The sequence below is a fragment of the Vespula vulgaris genome, chromosome 6 (assembly GCF_905475345.1).
Source record: "Vespula vulgaris chromosome 6, iyVesVulg1.1, whole genome shotgun sequence".
Classification (NCBI taxonomy): Eukaryota; Metazoa; Arthropoda; class Insecta; order Hymenoptera; family Vespidae; genus Vespula; species Vespula vulgaris.
In genome coordinates, this window is record NC_066591.1 from 997,501 (window position 1) to 1,021,210 (window position 23,710).

At 32.7% G+C, this 23,710-nt stretch overlaps 1 protein-coding gene across 8 annotated transcripts in view; it reads left to right on the top strand.

Moving 5' to 3' along the window:
• LOC127064608 (rho-related BTB domain-containing protein 1) overlaps positions 1-20,718 on the top strand; it is a 20,812-nt gene extending 94 nt beyond the window's left edge. Inside the window, exons 1-15 of one of the 8 annotated variants that reach the window (XM_050995911.1) lie at positions 1-595; positions 9,636-9,999; positions 10,217-10,320; positions 10,653-10,850; positions 11,552-11,759; positions 11,882-12,124; positions 12,350-12,435; positions 12,641-12,767; positions 12,894-13,028; positions 13,859-13,882; positions 14,698-14,851; positions 15,362-15,492; positions 15,572-15,814; positions 15,911-16,059; positions 16,310-20,718. The exon at positions 1-595 is cut by the window's left edge and continues 94 nt beyond it. In XM_050995911.1, the coding sequence (XP_050851868.1) occupies positions 9,820-9,999; positions 10,217-10,320; positions 10,653-10,850; positions 11,552-11,759; positions 11,882-12,124; positions 12,350-12,435; positions 12,641-12,767; positions 12,894-13,028; positions 13,859-13,882; positions 14,698-14,851; positions 15,362-15,492; positions 15,572-15,814; positions 15,911-16,059; positions 16,310-16,556 (2,229 nt within the window). In that variant the 5' untranslated portion in view covers positions 1-595; positions 9,636-9,819 and the 3' untranslated portion in view covers positions 16,557-20,718. Of the gene's footprint in view, positions 596-9,635; positions 10,000-10,216; positions 10,321-10,652; positions 10,851-11,551; positions 11,760-11,881; positions 12,125-12,349; positions 12,436-12,640; positions 12,768-12,893; positions 13,029-13,858; positions 13,883-14,697; positions 14,852-15,361; positions 15,493-15,571; positions 15,815-15,910; positions 16,060-16,309 lie in introns of those variants that run through there. The other 7 variants (XM_050995912.1, XM_050995913.1, XM_050995915.1 and 4 more) reach the window with 7 other exon arrangements.
• Positions 20,719-23,710: the final 2,992 nt, after the last annotated feature.

The following is a 23,710-nucleotide window of genomic DNA, read 5'->3' on the forward strand; positions in this document are numbered from 1 at the left end:
ACAGCAGCAGCAGCAGCAACAGCAGCACCACCAACATCATCATTGCTATCACTACCACCACTACTACTCGCGACGATCACAGTGCACGACTTCGATTGGCTACCGGTACTAAACGAAAGAAGGAAGGAAGGTGGCCTGCCGATAAGGTGGCTGAACGAACACTCGGCCTTTTTACGAGCACCGTGGCTTTTCCCGTGTCCTTGACACGAGAGACGGACAGACAGAGAGACAGAGAGATACAAGAGAGACAGACGGATAGACGAATAGACCGATAAAACAATTTCTCCTCTGTGTGTTGAATCGTGAGTTCGGTTTTATTCACTCGACGTTTCATTGCTGCTGTTTTTATTATTTTTATTATTGTTGTTGCCGTTGTTGTTGTTATTATTATATTCGAAAGAAGGAAAAAAGGAAACGCGTCGGAGCCTCTCTCTCTCTCTCTCTCTCTCTCTCTTTCTTTCTTTCTCTCTATTTCTCTCTCTCTCTCTCTTTCTCTCTCTCTCTCTCTTCTTTCTGCGAGATAAGAAGGAAGAGAACGTTGGAGAAACCAAGTTGAAAGTTTATATTAACCGAGGAGATTTTTCTTCGAGAACGGGTAAGTCTTACTGAAAATATGCTTTTACCATGTATGATTGTTCGAAATTTAACGACACGTATATATACATACATACGTACATACATATCTACATCGATACATAGATACGTTACCTACGTACATGTTACATACATCGTTTTTATTATATTAGTTTCATATTTCGTAAAAACTTGCAACGGTACGAATCGATCGCAATGACGTTCGCGATGAATCGATCCCACTTCAATTATACATATTTTCGAAACGATTTTCATCAAGCTGTTAAAACTTTCGTCTTAAGAGTGTAGTCAAAGAAAAAAAAAAAAAAAATAGAAAAAGAAGAAAGAAGAAAGAAAGAAAGAAAGAAAGAAAGAAAGAAAGAAAGAAAGAAAGAAAGAAAGGTCTCGCGACAGGGCAAGTGGCGCATTAAAAGAGATTGATTGATAATACGATACGAGCACGCAAGCCAGTTGAACTCGGTGAACGTGGCGTTTTCTTCCAATCGAAACTAAATCTCTCGTTTTTTTTTTCTTTTTTTTTTTAATAAAGATTAAGGCAGAAGAAGGAAACAAGTGGAGGAGGAGATAGGTGATGGAGATAGTGGATTGGAAAGAAATATTCCGACGGAAAAAAATTGTGATACGATCGTCATCATTTTTTAGTTGGGGTAGGACGTCTCAAACGAACGAACGAACGAACGAACGAACGAACGAACGAACGAACGAACGTATTCCGTTTCGAGGTCGAACGGACGAACGTCGACCCGACTCCGACGAGACTCCGATCGTCGTCATTGCTTTTCTTCTCCCTTCGACCCCCTCAACCCCTCTGCCCCTTCACCCCTCCTCTCTTCCCCTCTTCTCCCATTTACTTATATGTAAGTACGTCCGTTACGAGACATCATCCAATTTTATGTGTTATAGGTACTTAGGGTGTATCGAAAGAACGAACGAACCAACGAGAAAGAGTGTGTACGTATGTACGTGTATGTGTATGTGTGTGTGTGTGTGTGTGTGTGTGTATGTGTTTGTGTGTGAGAGAGAAAGTAATATCGAGATGAATTAATGTTGAGGATTAAAAAATTTGAAACAGTTTTTATTTTGAGATTATTCATAAAGGATGAGCGAATGAGTGAATGATTGTGAAGGAGTGAATGAGTGAATGAGTGAGTGAGAAAAAGAGAGTAATATCGAGATGAAATAATGTTGAGGATTAAAAAATTCGAAACATTTTTTTCTTTTAGGTTATTCATAAAGAGTGAGCGAGTGAGTGGGTGATAGCGAATGAGAAAAAGAGAAAGAGTGAGAGAGAGAGAGAGAGAAAGAGAGTAATATCGAGATGAAATAATGTTGAAGATTAAAAAATTCGAAACATTTTTTTCTTTAGATTATTCGTAAAGAGTGAACGAATGAGTGGGTGAGTTTAAGTGTTTGAGAGAGAGAGAGAGAAAGAAAGAGAGCACGTGCACGAGCGAAACGTTTTGTGCATTGACGGTAGATTGTAACCCGCGTGACAATATTAATGATATAAACGTGTGTGTGCGTATATGCGTATGTACATAGAAAAGAATTGAAGTTAAATACGCGCGTGTAATTTCAAGTACCGGTCACGTAGTACACTACTGTGTTAACTCTAACTTCGTCTATCTCCTCTCTCTCTCTTTCTCTCTTTTCATCTATAATCCTCTAACAAAATTTATAATTAACGCGGTGTAAGAACAATTCGTATCGTTTATCTTTTCATGGTTTTTGATCGATAGACGCAATAACATTCATTTATGTTTCGTAACATTCGTATTCTTTTTTTTTCTCTTTTTCTTCTCTTTTTATTACCATGAAAATCAATTTTAATTCCACCGGTTAAACGTTTAAAACGATTAGAACATCTGTATACTGATCTTCTTTTCCTTCTTAGTGTTTTCTTATTCATCTGCATCCGTCTTTTAGTATCTCTTATATCTTCTCTCTCTCTCTCTCTCTCTCTCTCTCTCTCTCTCTCTCTCTCTCTCTTTCTCTGACTCTTTCAGCTTATATAAGAGAGCTCACAACGAATAAGAGCGTCCCTGGTTTCAATGCAGCACCGAACCTCGACTCAGCTGTACCACGTACTACTTTCTATTAATTATTTTTCTTTTTCTTTTACTTTTTCTTTTTCTAAAGTAAATAGGAAATAACAATCTCGATGAGAACTTTTCCTTAGTTTTTTCTCTTTGTGAAATCATTAGAATGTAAGATATATATATGTGTGTGTGTGTGTATATATATATATATATATCCTAGATCGTCTTTGGAGTATTCTTACAATGAATAAATGTATGAATCCAACGGAAAGAAAATGAGAGGGACAGTTTCGTCTTTATCAGAACGATTGTAAGCTCGGAAAGTTCGAGCGGCTCGATTGTTGCCGCATCATCATCGCTTCGATCGATCCTTTTAACGACACGGACTCGTCGACGGATCGGACGAGTAGCAATTGAAACGTCACGTGGCATCGTTATATCTCTGTCTCTCTCTTTCTCTCTCTCTCAAATTCTATCAAGTATACATACGTATACGTATATGTATACATATGTATATATACGTATATGTATGTATATGAACACTAGGAAATGCATTCTGAAGATCAAAAATCGTGACGTCAAACTTCATTGAATTCTTAACATTAGAAACTTACACATATATATATATATATATAGTATATAGAGACGTAGTATATACATGCCTATGTAAGTAAATACATATGTACGTCTATCAACCAATCTTTTGCTTTCGTTCAATTTCTCATAAATGTAATATTTCTGAATGAATATCTTAAATGAATGTCCCATAAAAAAAGAGAGAGAGAGAGAGAGAGAGAGAAATATGTTTAATAAAAAAGATGATCGATCGATCACGTTGTAAGATATAGATAGATACATATATACGTATATACATACATACATATATAAATACGTAAATATATCTAAGCTGATAGTAAAGCGATGATACGCGATAGAGAGAAGAAAGGAAGGAAGGAAGGAAGGAAAGAGGGAAGGATAGATAATAAGAACATTAGAGATAGAAATAGACGAGTTTGATAACGTCGATAATGTTTTGGTAATGGCGTTGTTGCTGCAGCTAATCGTCTCATGAACGATACAAAGAGGTATGTTGCGCCGCCGACAACGACGTTTAAAAACGTCCGCTTGTAACGCTTCGTGCATCACGGACGGAGTCCGACGCGTGATTAACGGGATGAAAGAGGTCGACAATAAAAGAGGAACGTTTACTTAATTAATGTGCTGGCTCGACTAGGCTGGCTCGTTGACCCCGGACCCCTTCGCGATATTCGCGATACTTTGATCGTCCTTCGGCGAAAATTGATTTCAGTATCTAAGTGATATAGAGAGAACGAGAAATAGATCAGAAAGAAGATGAAAGAGAGAGAGAGAGAGAGAGAGAAATTCTTGTCTCACTTGATTTTTATTTTCTTTTTTATTATTCTCTTTCTTGTTTTTTTTTTTTTTACTCTACCTTTTACCTATTACTTGCTGACCTCTGCACGAGCCGTGTTCTGCAATGCGCCAGTCAAGCGTCCATGTTTTCTCTCTTTCTCTTTCTCTTTCTCTTTCTCTTTCTCTTTCTCTTCGTCTCTATCCCCCTCTTCTTTTCTCTCTCTCTCTCTCTCTCTCTCTCTTTCTCTCTTTCTCTTTCCTTTTCAACCCTTGTAAAGTTATGTTCTTCTTTTTTCTCTTTCTTTCTTTTTTTTTCTTTTTTCCCATGAAAAATGTACATCTTCCTCTTGGCAAGTAAAGTAACCGAAACGTACGCGGAGCCATATCCGTTCGTTTTCATCTTGCTCAAATCAATTTTGAGATTCGTATCGCGTACTCTCTGAATAAGAGACGATATAATATTATCAAGAGAGTTCGCTGAGTTTCCATTTGGTTGCACTTCGACTATGCACCGCTTCTCTTTCCCTTCGGTTAATCGCTCGCAAAGGAACTTTCAGGGAAGCGTTTCCGAAGGCCATTCTCTCGTGTCACGAGCAATACCTTTTCAATAGATTCACGTGTAACATCGATCATCCGTCGATCGAAACAGGAAAAGTTAGTTTCGATACTACCATAGCTTTCTCTTTCTCTCTCTCTCTCTCTCTCTCTCTCAGAGAGAATCTATCTATCTATTTCTGTGTTAAAGGATGTCATTCCTTCTTTTTATATTGTTTTTTTTTACAGATTTATTTCGCAGCTTCCGCGACATCTTCAAGCTCGCGATAGCAATCCTTTTATTTTATTCTTTTTTTTATTTTTTTTTCAGTACCTATGAATTGTTTTCCGAACAAATTTTTTATCCAATAAATAAAAAACTTTCCATCTTGACGGCATCTTCTTTTTTTGTACGAATACTTGGATTAGAATTAAAAAATTATATATATATATATCGCGACTTTTATCTTCAATCGCTTATTACAAATTTGGTATTAAAAAGAATATATATATATAAAAATATTTAGTTAAAGAGATTTCCCGTTAGATGTTAACCGAATTTTCTTTATAATTGGACTGGACGAAAGGGTGTAAAAATGAGACTTCGTGACTTTTCATGAGCCTCTCTCTCTCTCTCTTTCTCTCTGTCCCATCGTATTCTAGTCACAGTCTCGTTGCACTTTTGTTTACGAAGCGTAGAACACGATTGCCAGGCACGTCGTTTCTAGCCTATTTGGACCATTGATTCGCGAGGAACGCGTTGGGACAGCCCGTTCATGCGTACGTTCTCTTCTGCATAGCGGACGTGTCTGTTTACTCATTAACTCTCTCTCTCTCTCTCTTTCTCTCTTTCTTGTAACGACGAGAAAAATATTATTCTTCTTCGATCAATAATTACGGAAGAACTGGAAGTAAAAGAAATAATGTCTTTCGAATGAAAATTCTTAGCAAAGTTTCGTCCGTTACGAAAAACAGGATACGAGATAGACATGATGTTGGTTGACGAAAAAAAAAATAAATAAATAAATAAAAAAGAAAAAGAAGAAGAATAAAAAAAGAAAAAAAAAACCATCTGTTTATTTTTTCATCGTTTTTAAAATTTATAAACGTAATTAACGTTAAAAGGATTCGACCGCTTTGTGTAGGTACATGTTTATGTACATGCGTGTGTGTGTATACGGAAATTGTGTGAGAACGTGTGCGTAGAAAGTAGGTCGAATATACAGAAGAAGTAACAACACAGCGGCAAACCATTCGTTAGAGAATCCGAGAAGAGAATGATTAGTAGCGAATAGTATAGTATAGTAGTAGTGGTATCAGTAGTAGTAACAGCGATAGTAATAATAGTAATAGTAGTAGTAACAGTAAGGTTTTCTCTTTAGAATAGACGAAAACACATGTGGCAGTAGTCGGATATAAACGCGTCGCGATACGTCTCGCACTTTTCGTCCGGTGAAGTTTCCGCAATGTAACAACAACGGCAAGGACGAAAAACGCAGTTTTGCCACGTAATCCTGGCGTGGCTGAAAATCGATAGGGTGCTTGATAAACGTGGATGGCGGGCTTTAACGATACCTATCTACCAAATGTTTCTCTTCTAATACCTGCAAAATTCTTCGTTGTATGTTTGTTTTTTTTTTCTCTATCGAATAGTTCAAAAAAAGACTTTTATCTTTTTTATTCGATAGAAAGAGATGAAGAGAAAGAGAGAGAAAGATGCATTAACTTAGGCCCCGTATCGTTCGAAAGCATAATAAATTATAATTTCGTTCCTTTGACACTGAAATGAGAGACTCGTTTATGTGAAATGAAACGAATTCAGGATTCAATTATAACGTAAGGCTAAAACGAAAGATTTAATTAGGAAATGTAGGCCACTCGCTCGCTAATTATCTCTCACAACGACTACGACGACGACAACGTTCGACGCTCCGATACATACACACACACATATGTATACATATGTAGTAGTATTTATTTATTTACATAAATGTGTACGTACACAATAACTTGGATTTTTCGAGTTCGCCATTGATTTGATCTCTGTAAGGAACATGAAACGTGTTACTACATCGCGTTGCAGTGTTACAGCATATTTACTTATGTATATATACAATCCGCTTATACTTATAGATTCTTCTTTTTCTTTTTCCTTTTTTTTTTTCTTTTCTTCTTAATAATCAATTATAAGAAATGGCACTAGAATATCTTTCATCTCGTCTATAAATCTCGTTTCTGAGATAATGAAATTTACGATAGATTTTACGTAGACCTTAAAATTTATACTCCAGTGTCCTTGTTAAAAACTCACCACGTGAAACGAGGACTATCGAGCGAGCTAACTTTCGATTTTTGCATTGTAACTATCTGACGATATTATGCATATATGTATGAATGAATGTAATATATATATTTATCTACATCTATCGACTCTCATCACCTGGCGCATTGATTATTGAGATAACTTGTCTATCAATGAAGAAAAAAAAAAAAAGAAGAAAAAGAAAAACTATTCGATAAGTCTCGTTCAACATAAAAACTTATTTTTGCATATACTTATATGCCTATCCATCTACCTAGATATTGAAATGAAAAAGAAATACATATTGTACTTAAATGACACGTTTTAATATCACGATACATTTTTGTAATCGTGAATATCGAAACACGCGAATTTTTTTTTTTCTTCTTTTCATTTTCTTCTTCTTTTCATTTTCTTCTTCTTCTTTTTTCTTTTTTATTTCGTCTTGCCCTCGGCCTGATTCACGAGAAAGTTTCGTTGATTATATTAGTTTGATATTCACGGTGATCAAAAAATGAGATTACGTGATTAGTGCACGAGATCTTTCTATCGATAAAAAAATATCAAAAGAAGGTTAGTCATAATACGGTGTTTATCTTGACGGAACGTTAATGCTCTCTCTCTCTCCTTTTTTCTCTTCTCTCTCTCTATCTATCCATCTTTTGTAAGACTATAGGGTCGTAGGAAATAAACGAAGAGCTCATGGTATTAATAGAGACCGGAAATTTATTTTCAAACTTTCCATAATCGATAAGTTCGACAGGAATGTAACGCATCCACGCGATCCCATTCCCAAGTGAATTTATATACGAAATGCGTCATCCAAAGACGAATATATTTATATACACGCTGTCAGGCATAAAAATGAATATATGAAAATCGTTGAGAAAAAAGAGAAAAAAAAAAGGTTGGAATATCCGAGTAATCAAGATATCACGTTCTTTTTTTTCTCTCTCTCTCTTTTTTTTTTTTATCGCAACCATAAAATTCTAGACTTTTAATTAGATTTTTTTTTTACAATCGTTGTTCAATGTTTTATAATTATTTCTAAAGTTTCTCAAACGATTAATAAACGCATATAAAATATTATGGTACTTAGTATAAATAAAAAAGAAAAAAAGAGAAAAAAAAAAGAAAAGAAAAAAAAAATCGAATATCGTTTATCCTTCGATCGTAATAATAAAAATTTTAATACTTTAGATTAGACCTTTGATTACGATAGTTTCATCTACATATACTGCTGGCAATCAAATCAAATATCAATCATTTTTTAATCATAAAATTCTGTACGCTTGATATTAGATTTGTTCCACTGATCATTCGACGTTTAATAATTATTTAACTGAATATATGATACTGTATTATACCGAAAGAAAAAGGATTAGATTTCTTTCACTGATCCCATACATGCACATTTAACGATTAATTATATCGATATTACTTAATCTAAGACATCTAATGTCTATAGGCTAAATCAATTTTTAAAAAATCTATTTCTCAGTAAAAAATTAACCTTAAAAAACTCGTTTTTAAAAAGCTACACATGTACTTGATTTTCACGTTCAATTCTTTTAAATAAAACATTAATTAACTTAATGCATATATTACAAAGATATATTATGATATAGTCTATCCATTACTCATATAAAAACTCATATAAAAAGAAGACAAAGACGAAGAAGAAAAAAAAAGAAAAAGAAAAGAAAAAAAAAAAAAAAAGAAAGAAAGAAAAAAAAATCGAAGAGGCCGTATACCGCGGCGAGTGTCTTTCAGGGTTAAGGTGATTTAAGTTGCGAAGGGTTCGATTCTAAATATAAGGAAACTGAGACACATACACCCCGACAGGGGTGTGAAGGAGGGAGACGAAATCAATAGGTATACCAAGTTTATATGCGCGAGACTACCCAGTCTTAACTGTAATCGCTCAATCGTGCCTAAAATATCCGTACCTCTGTATCTATGTATGTATATGAATATATATATATATATATGAATGTATGTATGTATGTATATATATGTATATACGTTGGATGATCTTCGTTGACAAATCTTAACGCATTCTCTCCACGTGCACGTGAATCGGATTTTGCCAGTTATCAAAACCGGCTAGTACTCGTATTTTCAATCCCGAAATATTTTCAGTATGGATAGAGTTATGTTGGTTAGATTATGTTAGTATTAATACTGACAATGAATACGAACTGTTGGTTAAACTGAGTTAGTTAGTCTACTGTTTTCTATCGTCGCTTTTACGATCTAACTAATTGTTATTTAATTATTAGTAGTAATCGTAGAGAATAGTAGATATAATATAGTTGATATAATTGTGATATAGAGTATATTATAATTGATTATAATTAGAAAACTATCGACTTATTTCCAGCGCGTTATATTCGACATACATAGGTAGGTATCTAGATCGTATTTCAATATTTATCTGAATATTTAATTTATTATATTCAATTAATTTTTTTCGATAATAATAATAATAATAATAATAATAATAATAATAATAATAACAAATAGAGAGAGAAAGAAAGAGAGAGATAGCCCGTCAATTTTATCACTCTAATAAATTATTACTAATCAATAACGCTCGTGCAAATGTTATTATATTAATCCAAGAATTATCTCGATGATTTTAATATCCGCGTCTGATAATAATTAGAACAATTAATACGACAGATATAAATTGCGATTTACATTTGTCAAATTTGGCTATTTAATTCCTTTCTTTTTTTTTTTTTTCGTTTTTATTACACACAGAAGAAGAATCATTTTCTTTGTTCTAGAAGAAATCGTAAAACAGAAGGAGGAAGATTTTGATCGACAGTTGGTCGAAAATCGGATGTGGTGTTGTTCGCGTTGGTTAGCTACAAAAGCATCGGTGACACCGACGGCTACGGTAGCTCTGTCGTATTTGGACGATCTGGCACGTGAAAAAGTATATTGGATGAAAAAGGGAGGTTGTCGGTGATGGACAATGAGCAGCCGCACCAGGAACTGGTCAAGTGCGTGGTCGTGGGTGACACAGCAGTCGGAAAGACCAGATTGATATGTGCTAGAGCATGCAACAAACACGTCTCGCTGTCCCAATTGTTAACTACACACGTACCCACGGTTTGGGCTATCGATCAATATAGAATTTATAAGGACGTAAGTTTTTGTATTTTCTCTTTTGTTCTTTTTTCTTTCTTTTTTTTTTTTTTTTTTAATCAATGTTCAGAAAAGAATGTCGATTTGATTATTTTTTTGTTTCACTATTTTCTTCTTCTTCTTCTTCTTCTTTTTTTTTTTGTTTCCATTCGAATTAATTATTTTTAATTTATTATATATATGTTTTATATATATTCTTTTGACACGTTATATGCAGGTATTAGAACGATCGTGGGAAGTCGTGGACAACGTTAACGTATCTTTACGTCTTTGGGATACGTTTGGGGATCACGAGAAGGATCGTCGATTTGCCTACGGCAGGTTAGTTTGAAAGATATTTCGAAAAAAAAAAGAAAGAAATTATATGTGTATTGACCGATTAGAAAATATCGATCAACGATATAAAATATAATATTCTTGCCATTTAATTGGATTAAAGTCGATAACATTTTTTTATCACAAAATTTATACTTCATCGTTAAATATAAATGTTGTAATAAAAATATTGATGGATATCAAATATAATATATACATACATATATATATATAGATCGATAAAATCTTTTCCATAGAAAAAAAACATTTATAATCGCTGTTAAAGAAATTATGTCGGTAATCACTAATGAATTTGAATGAATTCGATGTGTTCGTAGATCGGACGTCGTTTTATTATGTTTCTCCATAACAAATCCGGTTTCTTTGCGGAACTGCAAAGCAATGTGGTATCCGGAAATACGTCGATTCTGTCCCCAAACGCCGGTCCTATTGGTCGGATGCAAAAACGACTTACGATACATGTATCGAGATGAGACCTATTTAAGTTACTTCCGAGATCGAAGCCCATTCGTAAGGTAAGTTATAATTTAACATACCACTAGAATAGATTCGATCGATTACCAACCTGATATCCCTTATCTGCTATACGATTTCCGTTAGAATTATCAAACAAAGTTATCTGAGGTCTCTCTTTGACGCGAATTGAAATAAAAAAAGAACGATCCAATGGAGCATAGAAAAGGGATTTACAAAATCGTTGAATGAGAAGAGTCATTCGAATATATATAAGTATATGTGTGTGTGTGTGTGTATGTGTGTATATACGTAGACTATATTCGACTTTACTTCGAATACATATATATTAGGAACTTCAGTAGCAAAGTATGTCGAAGTATTGATTCCACCGGGGAGTCTCTTCGTTGCTCTATCACTTTCCTCTTCGGACCAATTACGTCGAAGAGAGTTTCCACATCGACATCGGATAAATCGAACGCGACTTCGAGACTAAATTAATATCGAACCCTTTTGTTAGACGTCATTGTATAGTTCCCACGAGACGTCATTGTCCAAAGTTCACCATGACTTTTAGCGATCCTCTTGCGAATAGCACGTATTCGCTTTCGCGATGATGAACTTTATAAAAAAAAGAAGATAGATATATAGATAGATAGATAAAAAGAGAGAGAGAGAGAGAGAGATAGAAATGATTTTTGTGATTTTTCGTTTTTACTTTCTTTTTTTTTCTTTTGTTAATTTTCGTTTTAATCATTTCTAGGGCCACGAGAAAAAGTGATTTGGTCATGCCTGATCAAGCAAGAGCGGTAGCACGAGAGTTAGGTGTATGTTATTATGAAACTAGTGTCTTCACTTATTATGGCGTCAACGAGGTCTTTGAAAACTCGATACGAGCCGCCTTAATTGCACGAAGACAACAACGCTTTTGGATGACGAATTTGAAGAGGGTACAAAGGCCTTTGCTTCAGGTAATACTTGATACTAATCTAATATTTTAATAAATAAATAAATATATATATCTACTACATTAGTAATACATTAATTAAATTTATATATTTATTTATTATTATTGTTTAAAAATGAATTATAGGCACCATTTTGTCCACCGAAACCAGTACCGCCAGAAGTTTATCTAACAGCAAGTACCTACGAGGAAAATATGAAAACATTATGGACAAAGCCAGTTCACACCGACGTAACATTAATAACAGGCAATTGCACTTTCCCAGCTCATCGATGTTTATTAGCAGCGGCTTCGCCTGCATTTCATCGACTTTTCTCGGCAGAACTTGCTCATGAACATACACCGAGAAGTTCGAGCGAGTCCAGCATGGTGAGTAAAAGAAAAATAGAGAAAGAGAGAGAGAGAGAGAGAGAGAGAGAAAATCAAATCAAATCTCTCGAATAATATTTTTATTATTATTGTCATTATTATGCGCGTATGAATTTTTTAACTTTGGATATATTACGAATTTAAAAAAAAAGAAACAAACAAACAAACAAGCGAAAAGAGAAAAGAAAAATTGTACATTTTCTTCTATTGTCTCTCACAAAATAGGTAAGCACTTTTGGCGAGGCCACAGTAGGCGATTTTAACGACGATACCGAATGCCTGATTCGCATTGATCAAAGCAAACCCTCAAAGTGAGTTAATCTCTCAAATCCATGAATACACGTGCACACTCTTGCATTCTCTTATTATACTACTCGTTATATATTTATTCGAGATGTGTTTTGAACGATAACGTTACCAATAGAAAAGATAGAATCGAACGAAATTCATCGAAAGAAAGAGAAAGAAAAAAAATATATATATATATACATATATATATATTTCAATATATTTCAGAGTATGGGAACAATTGAAAAGAAGATCGAGCTTTCAAGTTTTACCGACGATGGATAATCAAAGGAAAACCAATGGTGCTACGAGAGAATTGAATCATCCTGCATTTCAAAATATACGCGTTTGCATGGTAAGTTTTTTTCCATAAAAAACTAATCCGCGAATCTCAAAATGGAAAGTATACGTATACGTATTATATATATATATACATATATGTATAAAATTCTCTTTATATTTTTTGTTAAACATTATATAGAGTGAAAATTCAAACGGAGTGCAACAACCTACTACAGTGGTAACTCTCTCGAAGCTCATTACGCCTCAGGCTATGCAGCAATGCTTGCAGTTCATCTACACAGGCAGCTTGGATAAACGGTATCACGATCTACAAGTACGTTGGGTCGGTAGAATATTTTATCAGAAAAGGTACATCCAATGCGATAGAGTGAAAAGAGGAAAGAGAACAAAAAAAGAAAAAAAGGAAAAAAAAAAAGAAAAGAAAAAAGAAAACGAGAAGCAAGGACTTTCTTCATTATTATTACACAGGGTGAGACCCTGAAGTTCTTTTAAATGATTCTTTAAAAATCGATTACATTTTTCTCGAAACTTTCTGGGCCAGCTTTTTCTTTTTCTTTTTTGAAATTTTACTCGCAGTTCAACGATCCGAAAGAGATCGAGATTAGCCTGAAAAGTTTCGAAAAAAAAAAAAAAAAAAATTGTAATCGTTCTTTCAAAATTACTTCGGTACTTTCTCGTGTACATCATCAGAGAGTTTTTAGTCCAATCTCCTTTGTAATATATTCCACGGTATAATAATTTTCTATCGAATTAACTTAAAAAACGCAGGATTACCTTCGCTATACTCTTTTCTACACACGAATAGGCGACTTTTAATTTCGATTTTTATCTCTCCACTTATACACACCATCTTTTTGTTTATATTTATATAAATATAAAAATGGGACAACATATCGATCGGTCCCTGTAACGAACAGAGACGATCCACGTTAATCACCAAGGATAGAAAGACTCAAAAAAAAAAAAAAGAGAGAGAGAGGGAGAGAGAGAAAAGGAAAAAAAGGAACGAACAAATGAAAACAAAAAAAAAAGATTTTCTTGTTATAGAAAAATTATGGGGAAAAAAAAAAGCAAGAAAAAAATCGAGCGAATTTCATAAAATGATATAATAAAAAAAAAACTAACGCGGCTGTATTCTTTCAGACAGCTCCTATTGGGCTATTACTGGTTAGTACTAAGTCAAATTCGTTTGACAAATACGTGACATTGTATTAAACACACATACATATCACATTACACGTAAGAGCACATACTTAAGCATAAGCACGAAAGCACGCACGCATATGTGATAGTATTGTATCATTTCATCGAGTGAGAAGGATATTCATCTTGAAAGAAATCTAATTTATCGAGAGCATGTTCACGTTCTCTTCTAAATATCATCATCGAATACGTAATATGATTCATTTAAAAAAATTAGGGATATATTTGTATTCGTATACATATGCACACACACACACACACACACACACACATATACATACATACATAGCCATACATACATTCATATATATACATATATATTTAATTGATGTCTAATTTTTATATTAAAAAAATTTAATGATCGTATAATAATAAAATATATACGTATATATGTATCTAATGTACACACACACACATTTCAAAATATATCAACCACGTAAACGAAGGAAAAAGAAAAAAAAAAAAGCTCATCGTCGGATCTAATCATAATCATCGTTAGATCAGCATGATTTAGCGATTACTTTAACGTAATCCATCCTCAGAAGAAATATTATCGAAGAGATAAGAGAGACCGATCATGGTTGCATGGACAATAATTTATCATCGTCATCGATAATCTTAATATCATCGAGTTATCAAGGATCTGATCTCTAATATAATTCTATCATCGTCTGAATTCATACAGTTCATATCGTTTATATTATTCGTCGTATGAAATTGATATTTATGGGAAATAATCGAGTCTAAATGTTCAAACATTTGATATCTATTATCTTCAGGAGATCAGACAAGCAGCTGAGTTCCTCGAGCTACCACAATTGCTGATGGTACTTGGAACAATACAAACTCGTGAACAGTTTGTAAACAGTGATCTAAATAATCGTTATAAACAAGTGGTTAGACAACGGCTCGAGGATATTTGTCTTGAACAAGGTAAATTTATCATTCATTACATACACACGTACATATATATATATATATATATATATATATATATATATATAGTATCTCAATGAAAATTATCCACATGAGAATTAATGATTTTTTTTTTTTTTTCAAAAAAATACCTGAAATAGATCAATTTTGTTCTCAAGAGATACAGATTAAAGATACATACCAAATTTATCCACTTTGAGTTAATTCCCTAAGAGGGATAGTCAACCCTTAGCCTTGTAAATCTTGAATGACAACCATAGATCGAATGGCAAATCGTTTAAAGTCTCTTTACGATGAATGTTTCTTTTTTTTTTTTTTTCTTCAATAAAATTGATCTGTCAGAGTTTTTAGAAAAAAAATCGCTGAATCTTATGATAATCATGATGGACAATTTTTTGCTTCTGTAATGTGTGATAAAAATTCGAGGAAACGCACTGATCATTATGTAATAGTTTCTATTAATTTTTGTTGCTTTTTGTCGTTCTAAAAAAATATATATATATATAGGATTATTCGCCGACGTTGTATTCGAATTGGACGACGGTAGTATGCCAGCTCATCGTGCTGTCCTAACTGCTAGATGCGATGTAATGAAAGCAATGTTCTCCGGTGATTTTCGTGAGAGCAGCGCCAAAATCGTAAGTTCCTTTCGTTTCTTTTTATATCCGTAATTATGAATTTTCAAAATAATACTACGAAATTATTTCAATAAAACAGATAGTTTTCCCTGGAGTTAGAGAATACACGTTTCATAAATTACTTTGTTACTTGTACACGGACGAAGTACCAGCTATTTCTTCGGCCAGATGTTTGAATCTTTTGGAATTAGCTAATAGATTGTGTTTACCAAGATTGGTTAATCTGGTTGAGAGCAGAGTGATCGAGGATCTTAAAAGATTATCTCAAAACGAAGGGAACGAGGCTGTTGAAAATTGTTTGAGACTATTGGAACCTTGCAAGGTTAGTAAGAACTAAATCGGACGAACACGATGAATTTTTTTTACATGAAACAAATAATATAATATTTTTCTTTATTCTTGTTTTTTTCGATCGTAGTTACACAACGCGGATCAGTTAGCGGATTGGTGTATGAATCATCTTTGCGTGAATTATAATAAACTTTGTAAGATGTCACCTCGTAGCGTGCGCTTACTTCATCCAGAAAATCAAGAATATTTGAACGAACACCGATGGCCGCCAGTGTGGTACGTGGATTATTATTATTATTATTATTATTTATTTCTTAAATTTTTAATTTGGTATGATCGATTACACAACCTTTCTCTCTCTCTCTCTCTCCCTCTATATATACATACATATATATGTGTGTGTATGATAAAAATATAGATATATATATAAATATATATAAATAAAAATTATATATATATAATTAAATAAATATATATATATAAATATATATATAAATATATTGTCTATAATTCTTTCTCTCAACAGGTATCTGAAAGACTACGATTATTATCAAAAGTGTCTAGCCGAACAGGTTCGCGAGAACAAGCCAACTTTGAAAAGAAATCGGAATCAATCGGTTTGCTTGTGTTTCTCAGGCTCGAGTAAAACGAGACGTGAAAGTACGAACAATGGCGCCGTTAATGGCGGCACATCGGCTACGACGACCGAACAACAAGCAGCCGAACGTCCTCTTTTCGATGCCTCGACGGAATCAGGGGAACAGGCTGTATGACAGGAGCCTAGCGGCCATAGCCGCTCCGTCAGATTCATTCTGATCCTACCTGTGCTCTTGGTCTTCATTTGCACCATTTTTACCATTTTGATACTCCTACAGATTTATACTTAAGGTACGCGAGAATTACTAAAGAAAAAATTAATAAATAAATAAATACAAATAAAAAATACACACACGTATATACACGAAGAGTGAAGAAGTAGAAGAAGAAGAAGAAGAAGAAGAAGAAGAAAAAAGAAGAGAAGAGAACACGAACATGTGTTCGCGAATAATTATTTTCACGAAGCAAATGTTCGGCCATTTACGATTTAAAGCCACGCTATTTGGAATCGTCTCATTTTCTTTTTTCTGTCCCCCAACGCGACGTTTTTAAAGAGAGAAGAGAGAAGAAAAGAAAAGAAAGAGAAAGGAAAAACGTCGATAAACGAAGAATATGTTTATAATCGACAGAAAGTAAGAATGTGATTTTGGATAATGACGATGACGATGATGGCTTTCATAAGAGAAGAGAAATATATAAAGAACAAGAGCAACAACAACAATAGCTACTTCAACAAAATTGATAAAATATATAAAATGTTAAAAATGATTTTCAAAGAACAACAACAACAACAACAACAAAATTGTTAAATTGTTATAATGTTTTTCAAAGGACGTACATACATGCATGCACACATACACACACATACCTATCTACGTACATACATACGTTTGACCCGCGCACATCTATCGTTTTTTTAAAAACGTTCGTGCCTTTTTTTTTCGTTGCGCGATCTCCCTTATAATGAAAAAAAAACACACACACACACATGCACACACGTATACAGACGGGATATAAATTGAAGCGTACGTATGATGTCGTTCTTAATATCTCAAAAATAAAGAAAGTTCCTTTCCGCAAATCATCTCGATCGAAATCCAATATGAAAGATCGAGATCGTTTCTTGCCTATAATATTCCTTTTGCAAAAAAAGAGGAAACGCGATATATTTTGGAAAAAGGGGTGAGAAAAAGATAAATAGATAGATAGATACATATATAGATAAATAGATAGATAAATAGACAGTTAAATAGATAGATAGATAGATAGATAGATAGATAGATAGATAGATAGAAAGAAAGAGATAGGGATAGGGATAGAGATAACGAACGAATTAATTGTAAGAATGGGGGAAAAAGAAAACTATAACAAAAGCAAACGAACAAACAAACAAACAAACAAACAAACAAATAAACAAACAAAATAAACTGAGAATCCTGCCGTTCGTTTTGGAGAAATCGAGACTGGCAACATCGTCCAACGCGGATTTTGAAAATTTATCGCGACGGGCTTTATTCGCGCGCTTTATCATTATTATTATTATCATTATTATTATCATTATTATTATTATTATTTTATTATTATTTTATTATTATCATGGTTATTATCATTATTATAATTATAATTATCATTGTTGTTATTACTGTTATTGTTATTATTATTATTATTACTATTATTACTATTATTATCATCATTATCATTATCATTATTATTATTATTGTTATCTTCTTGTAAGATTACCTCGAACGCTTTATTGTCTTTCAAAAATATTAACTAATATCCCGCGCGAGCCTTTTTTAACAACCCCTTTCGGCACAGGGACGTTCAACGCGAGGTGTCGCGCGTTTTTAACGGAGGAAAACGAAAAAAACGAAGAAGAAGAAGAAGAAGAAAAAAAGAAGAGAAAGAAGAAGAAGAAGAAAAATATAAAATAGAGAAACGAAGAAAAAGAAAAACATAAAAGTAAAAGTAAAAGTAAAAGTAAAAGTAAAAGTAAAAGTAAAAGTAAAAGTAAAAATAAAAGTAAAAATAAGAATAAGAATAAGAATAAGAATAAAATACTATATAGGAGAATTTAAGAAGGAAAAAAGGAAAAAAGAAAAAAGAAAGAAAAAAAGAAAAAAGAATTACCGCAGCAGAGAGCTCAAAGACGTTTCAATGATTATATCTCGATTAAATTAATGGGGAGTCGTTGATTTTCGTTGATATGCGCGTCAGACTGAAGAATATGAGCAATAGTTTTAGATTATAATAATAATAATAATAATAATAATAATAATAATAATAATAATAATAATAATAATAATAATAATAATAATAATACGTACGTACACCTGCATACCTATAAACATACGTATAAACATAAATACATACATACGTACATTAATACATGCATACACACATGGATACATAATTGCGTATGTACTATAAGGGATGATATACATAAATTAGCAATGTAAGAAAAAAAAAAGAAAGAAAGAGAGAGAAGAAAGCAAAGCTTGTCGTAAGTGTATCACTTAAGAAACTGAGTTTCTTAAGTGATACACTTACGTTCTTATGATAACACTTAAGTTCGTGCGAATTTTTTTATTCAAATTTCGACGAATGATTCAAATACACGGAGCCCTCCGTATTTTATTCCTTGCCATAAAACTCATCCATCCCAACCCCCTTCCCCCCATTTTTCGGGCCCAAATCATATATACATATATATATATATATATATACACATATAAATATACATACTAATAAAGATATAGCGAGAACATGACCGCGGTTCTTTCGAGTGCAAGGAATCGTCGATTTAATTTTCTAATTTCGAGATATTATCGATTGAAATAGAATCTTCTAATATATAAATACATAAAAATTATAAAAAGGATTTCCAAAATGGCGAGAATAATTCCCTTGTTCCTTGCTTATGTTTGCTACGGTTAAAAAAAGAAGAAAAAAAAGATGCGAACGAACGAACAAAAAATCACAATGAAGCTATTTGAGATTACAAAGAAAATCTCGAAATTAGATTTTTAAAAAAAGTCATGAGACCGTAAACGGAATCGCATTTATATTTTTGAAGGCTCTTAGGCGCAACCTACATCGACCTGAACAAAAAATCATTATGATAGGCCTCGAAGGTATAAATTTATTTTAATTAATCAAATTCGTATATATTTTTTATTTATTTATTTATTATATATATATATTTTTTTTCTCTTGGCTTTGATTTTAGCAAATTTATTAAACTGTTTGAAAACGTGATGTCCATAGAGTGTTAGGTTTTCAGGTTGAGCCTATAATGCACTTCTCACGGTAAATGCGATCCAAAAAATCCATCTTTCGCCCACAAATAAATAATATTTCAGAATAATATTTTTCACACGAATAGACGATAAACGACGACAATTGTAACATATCGATTATGGTATCTATCGGTTACGATTAACGATTATCTAAGCTTAAATAATAGCGATAGAAAATTGAAACCAAAAAGGAACAAAAAAAAATAAGAAAAAAACGAGAGAAAGAGAGCGAGAGAGAGAGAGAGAGAGAGAGAAATATATAAGTACAATACATAGAGAATGAATGAGCGAGTGAGAAAGAAGAAAAGAAAGAATGAAAAAAAAAAGAAAGATATATCACGTTTGTAAAAATTGCGCAATAAGATTTTTTGTAGGACATTATATTAGTATTAATTAATACGAGTGAAAGTTCGCGTCCTCTACCTCCCACCTCCACCCCCACCCCCACCCCTCAACCCCTTTTCATCGTCTCACGCTATTTATTATCTTTGCACGAGAAAAGAAACACGCGATGAAACTCGATGCGTTTGTTTTTTTTTTAAATTGGGCCATTTATTAATAATTATGAGTTCATTAGTAATGCGATAATAAATAGAAAGGATAATGCGTTAAATCGATAAGGAAATTTAATAATAATCCATTTGGATAATTCATTCGATCATTCTCTATTTACCTCGTCGTCGTCGTCGTCGTCGTCGTCGTTATCGATATTAGATATTTCCATTGAATTTGATTCGATCATTCGACATATACACGCACACACGTGTCAACACGTACATACACACACGTACACGTCGAAATAAATATATAATAATAAAATAATAATAATAGATAATAATAATAATAATAATAATAGATAATCTTGAATATAATCACGTGAACAAAAAAAAGAAAATATTGTGTAAAACGTATCATCGGAAATGCTTACGTTTATATTCTTACCGATAATCTAATCGCGCGCGTAAAAAAAGAAAAAGAAAGAAGAGAAAGAAAATGAAAATAAAATTAATAAAAAAAAAAAAAAAAAAAAAATAAAAAAGGACACACACACACGTACACGCAAGAAAAAGAAGACGAGGAAGGAAATGAAGGAGAAAGAAAAAAAAATTCGTATCTAATCGCTATAAAAGAAAGAAGGAACAAAAAAACAAAAATGAATGAAAGAAAAAAGAAAAAATATATATTCGTAGCTCGTAACACGTAAAAAAAAAAAAAAAAAAGAAAAAAAGAAAAGTAAAAAAGAAAAAAAAAATTATTTGTGAAGGACGCTCGACGTATGTAATAGGATCGTTAAAAGATGTTACACAATTGAATGATTTGTTTTTGCTAGCACGTAGATATAATAATTCGTGCATACATAAAAAGAAACAAAAAAGACAAAGAAAAAGAAAAAGAATGTGGAGCGATAAAGATAGAAAGAAAGAAGGAAAGAGAGAAAGAAAGAAAGAAAAAAAATTTTGTCATACGCTCTCGTATTTTCGAACGTTGTATTATAAACGGTATTAAAAATCATCAATCGTTGAGGTCATCATGTTCGAACGTTAACGAATTTTTCTAAGGATCGTTCTTTATAAAATGGACGAGATTTCTGACGAAAAAATTTATTTTCGTCGTATACGAATACATGAATACATATACATATACATACATATATATATATGTATGTATATATATTAAGTATCATCATCGATTAATTTTACTTGTACATTTTTCATCGCGTTTCGCTTGCAGATCTTAAATCAATCGTAATTTTCATGGTACGAGCAATTCGCAATAATAATTGTATCGCGTGATATACGCACATAGTAAGAAAAGAAAAAAAAAAAAGAGAGAGAGAATGGAGGAAGTATAGATAACTGCCTGAATCGATAAGATGTGGATGAAGATGAAGAATGAAGGATGAAGGATGAAGGATGAAGGATGAAGATTTTAAAAGGAAGAAGAAGAAGAAGAAGAAGAAGTCTAAGAATTCACGTTCGTTTTGGTGAAAATGAGAATAACGTCCTATATTTGTTGTACGTCACGTCAATTTCGATGTCAATGTCGTCCTTCGTCGCTCATATACGTAATATACGTATAGTATTTTATACTGAGACAATTGGTAAATAATAAGATTTTAAATATGGTTTAATTAAAGATATATTAAGTAGAGACACATATATACATATGTGTATGTGTGTGTGTGTATGCATGTATGAGCGAATGAGCGATCGAGCGAGTATGAGTGAGATGTGCGTGGAAATGAACGGAGATGAAAGTGAGAAAAAAAGAAAGAAAGAAAGAAAGAAAAAAATACACGCGCGAAAATAGAATAGAAAGGAGAAATGGAAATAAAAAAGAAATGGCGGCAGAGCGCCAGCTAGAAACGACATCTGACGATCGTTTCGCGAATCTTCGAAGAACCATTCGAATTCGTAAGAAAAAGAAATAAAAATAAAAAACGAAAAAAAAAAGAAAAGAAAAGAAAAGAAAAGAAAAGTAACAAAAAATCAAGAACTGGACGCAATTCCGTTCCGAATTTATATTTTTAAGATTAATTGATGACAAGATAATATACATTTAAAAAGAAAAGAAAAGAAAAAAAAAAAATAAAGAAAAAAGATTAACGAAAAGAAAAAAGAACGAAGAAACATAATTCGAATATATTCGCGAATAGATCGTACATGAGTATAAATCATATTCTTGACGATGGCCTCGTAAAAAATATAATATGTATTGGATCGTAAGAGTTTTTTTTTTTTCTTCTTTTAACGACAAAGATCGATGATGGAGTACCGATAAGATACCGATGCAAGAATATAAGGATAGAAAGACATATCCATTACTTACACTTAGGTTTCTAATCCTTTCGTTTCTTTCGTCCTTCCTCGATCGATCGTTGATCCTTGAAATTAAAGCGCCAAAAAGTGTCGCAGAAAGTCTCTTCTACCATTTTGAAAACGCGCGTTAACACTATCCATTCTTTCGATGATCACACATTGATTATACACAAAGTATATATACATATGTGTATGTATATATACACACATACTAACAAACACACACACGAGCGCGTGAACACACATCAGAATAATCCTGCGTATATGAATTGTATATATGAGACTACATAAATATAATCTTACATTTTGTAGTCATCTACATTATAAAAATTGAAATTCGTTGTGAGAGAGAGAGGGAGAGAGAGAGAGAGAGAGAGAGAGAGAGAAAGAGAGAGAGAGAAATATTGACGTTTTTACAATCGATCATTATTATAGCTAGAAGTAATAAGAAAAAAAAAAGAACAAGACAAAAGAACAAAAAGTATAAGAGAATCGTTGAAAAGTCGAAAAGCGTCTCTAGCAAAGTATGAAAGATATTAATACGCAGTTGAAAATGTTTTTAGATAACCGATATCGACAATCTGTAATATATGTACCTTTTAAGTATCTTCAAATCACATTTTTTCTTTAAAGGCATCGCGAAATATCAGAAAGCTTTCCTTCGAAATTAACGGTAAAAGAAATTCACCACGATTGCAAACTGAAAGATAAAAAAAAAAGAAATACAACGGTTGTCGCGACGAAAAAAATGACGATCGCGACGATAGGATTTTTAAAGAGCGCGAAATTTCAAACGGGTACCAATAGCACTGGTATTGGTACTTAAAAAGCACACGCAGCATGTTATATTAATTAATTCAGCTTATGTCCTGATCACAAGGATGAAATAATCGTGTACAAAGATAATTAATCTTTTACTTAGTTAACAAAGAAAAAAGAGGAAAAAAGAAAGAAAAAAAAATGGAGAAAAATACTCGTCAATGCGCGATTGAAACTTTGCAAAAAATGAGAAGAAACGCAATATCCTAAAATCCGTTCTAACCTTACTAATCGAGACGCTGGTCGTCTCTACGTTCTTCAAAACACAAGGCGCTAAATGAAATAGAAAAAAAAAAAAAAAATTAGTCTCGCAAAGAATATAATCCCTTTTATGGCACAATAATATTAATTATATTAATCATTCTATCATTTTTAATATTAACATTTTTTTCA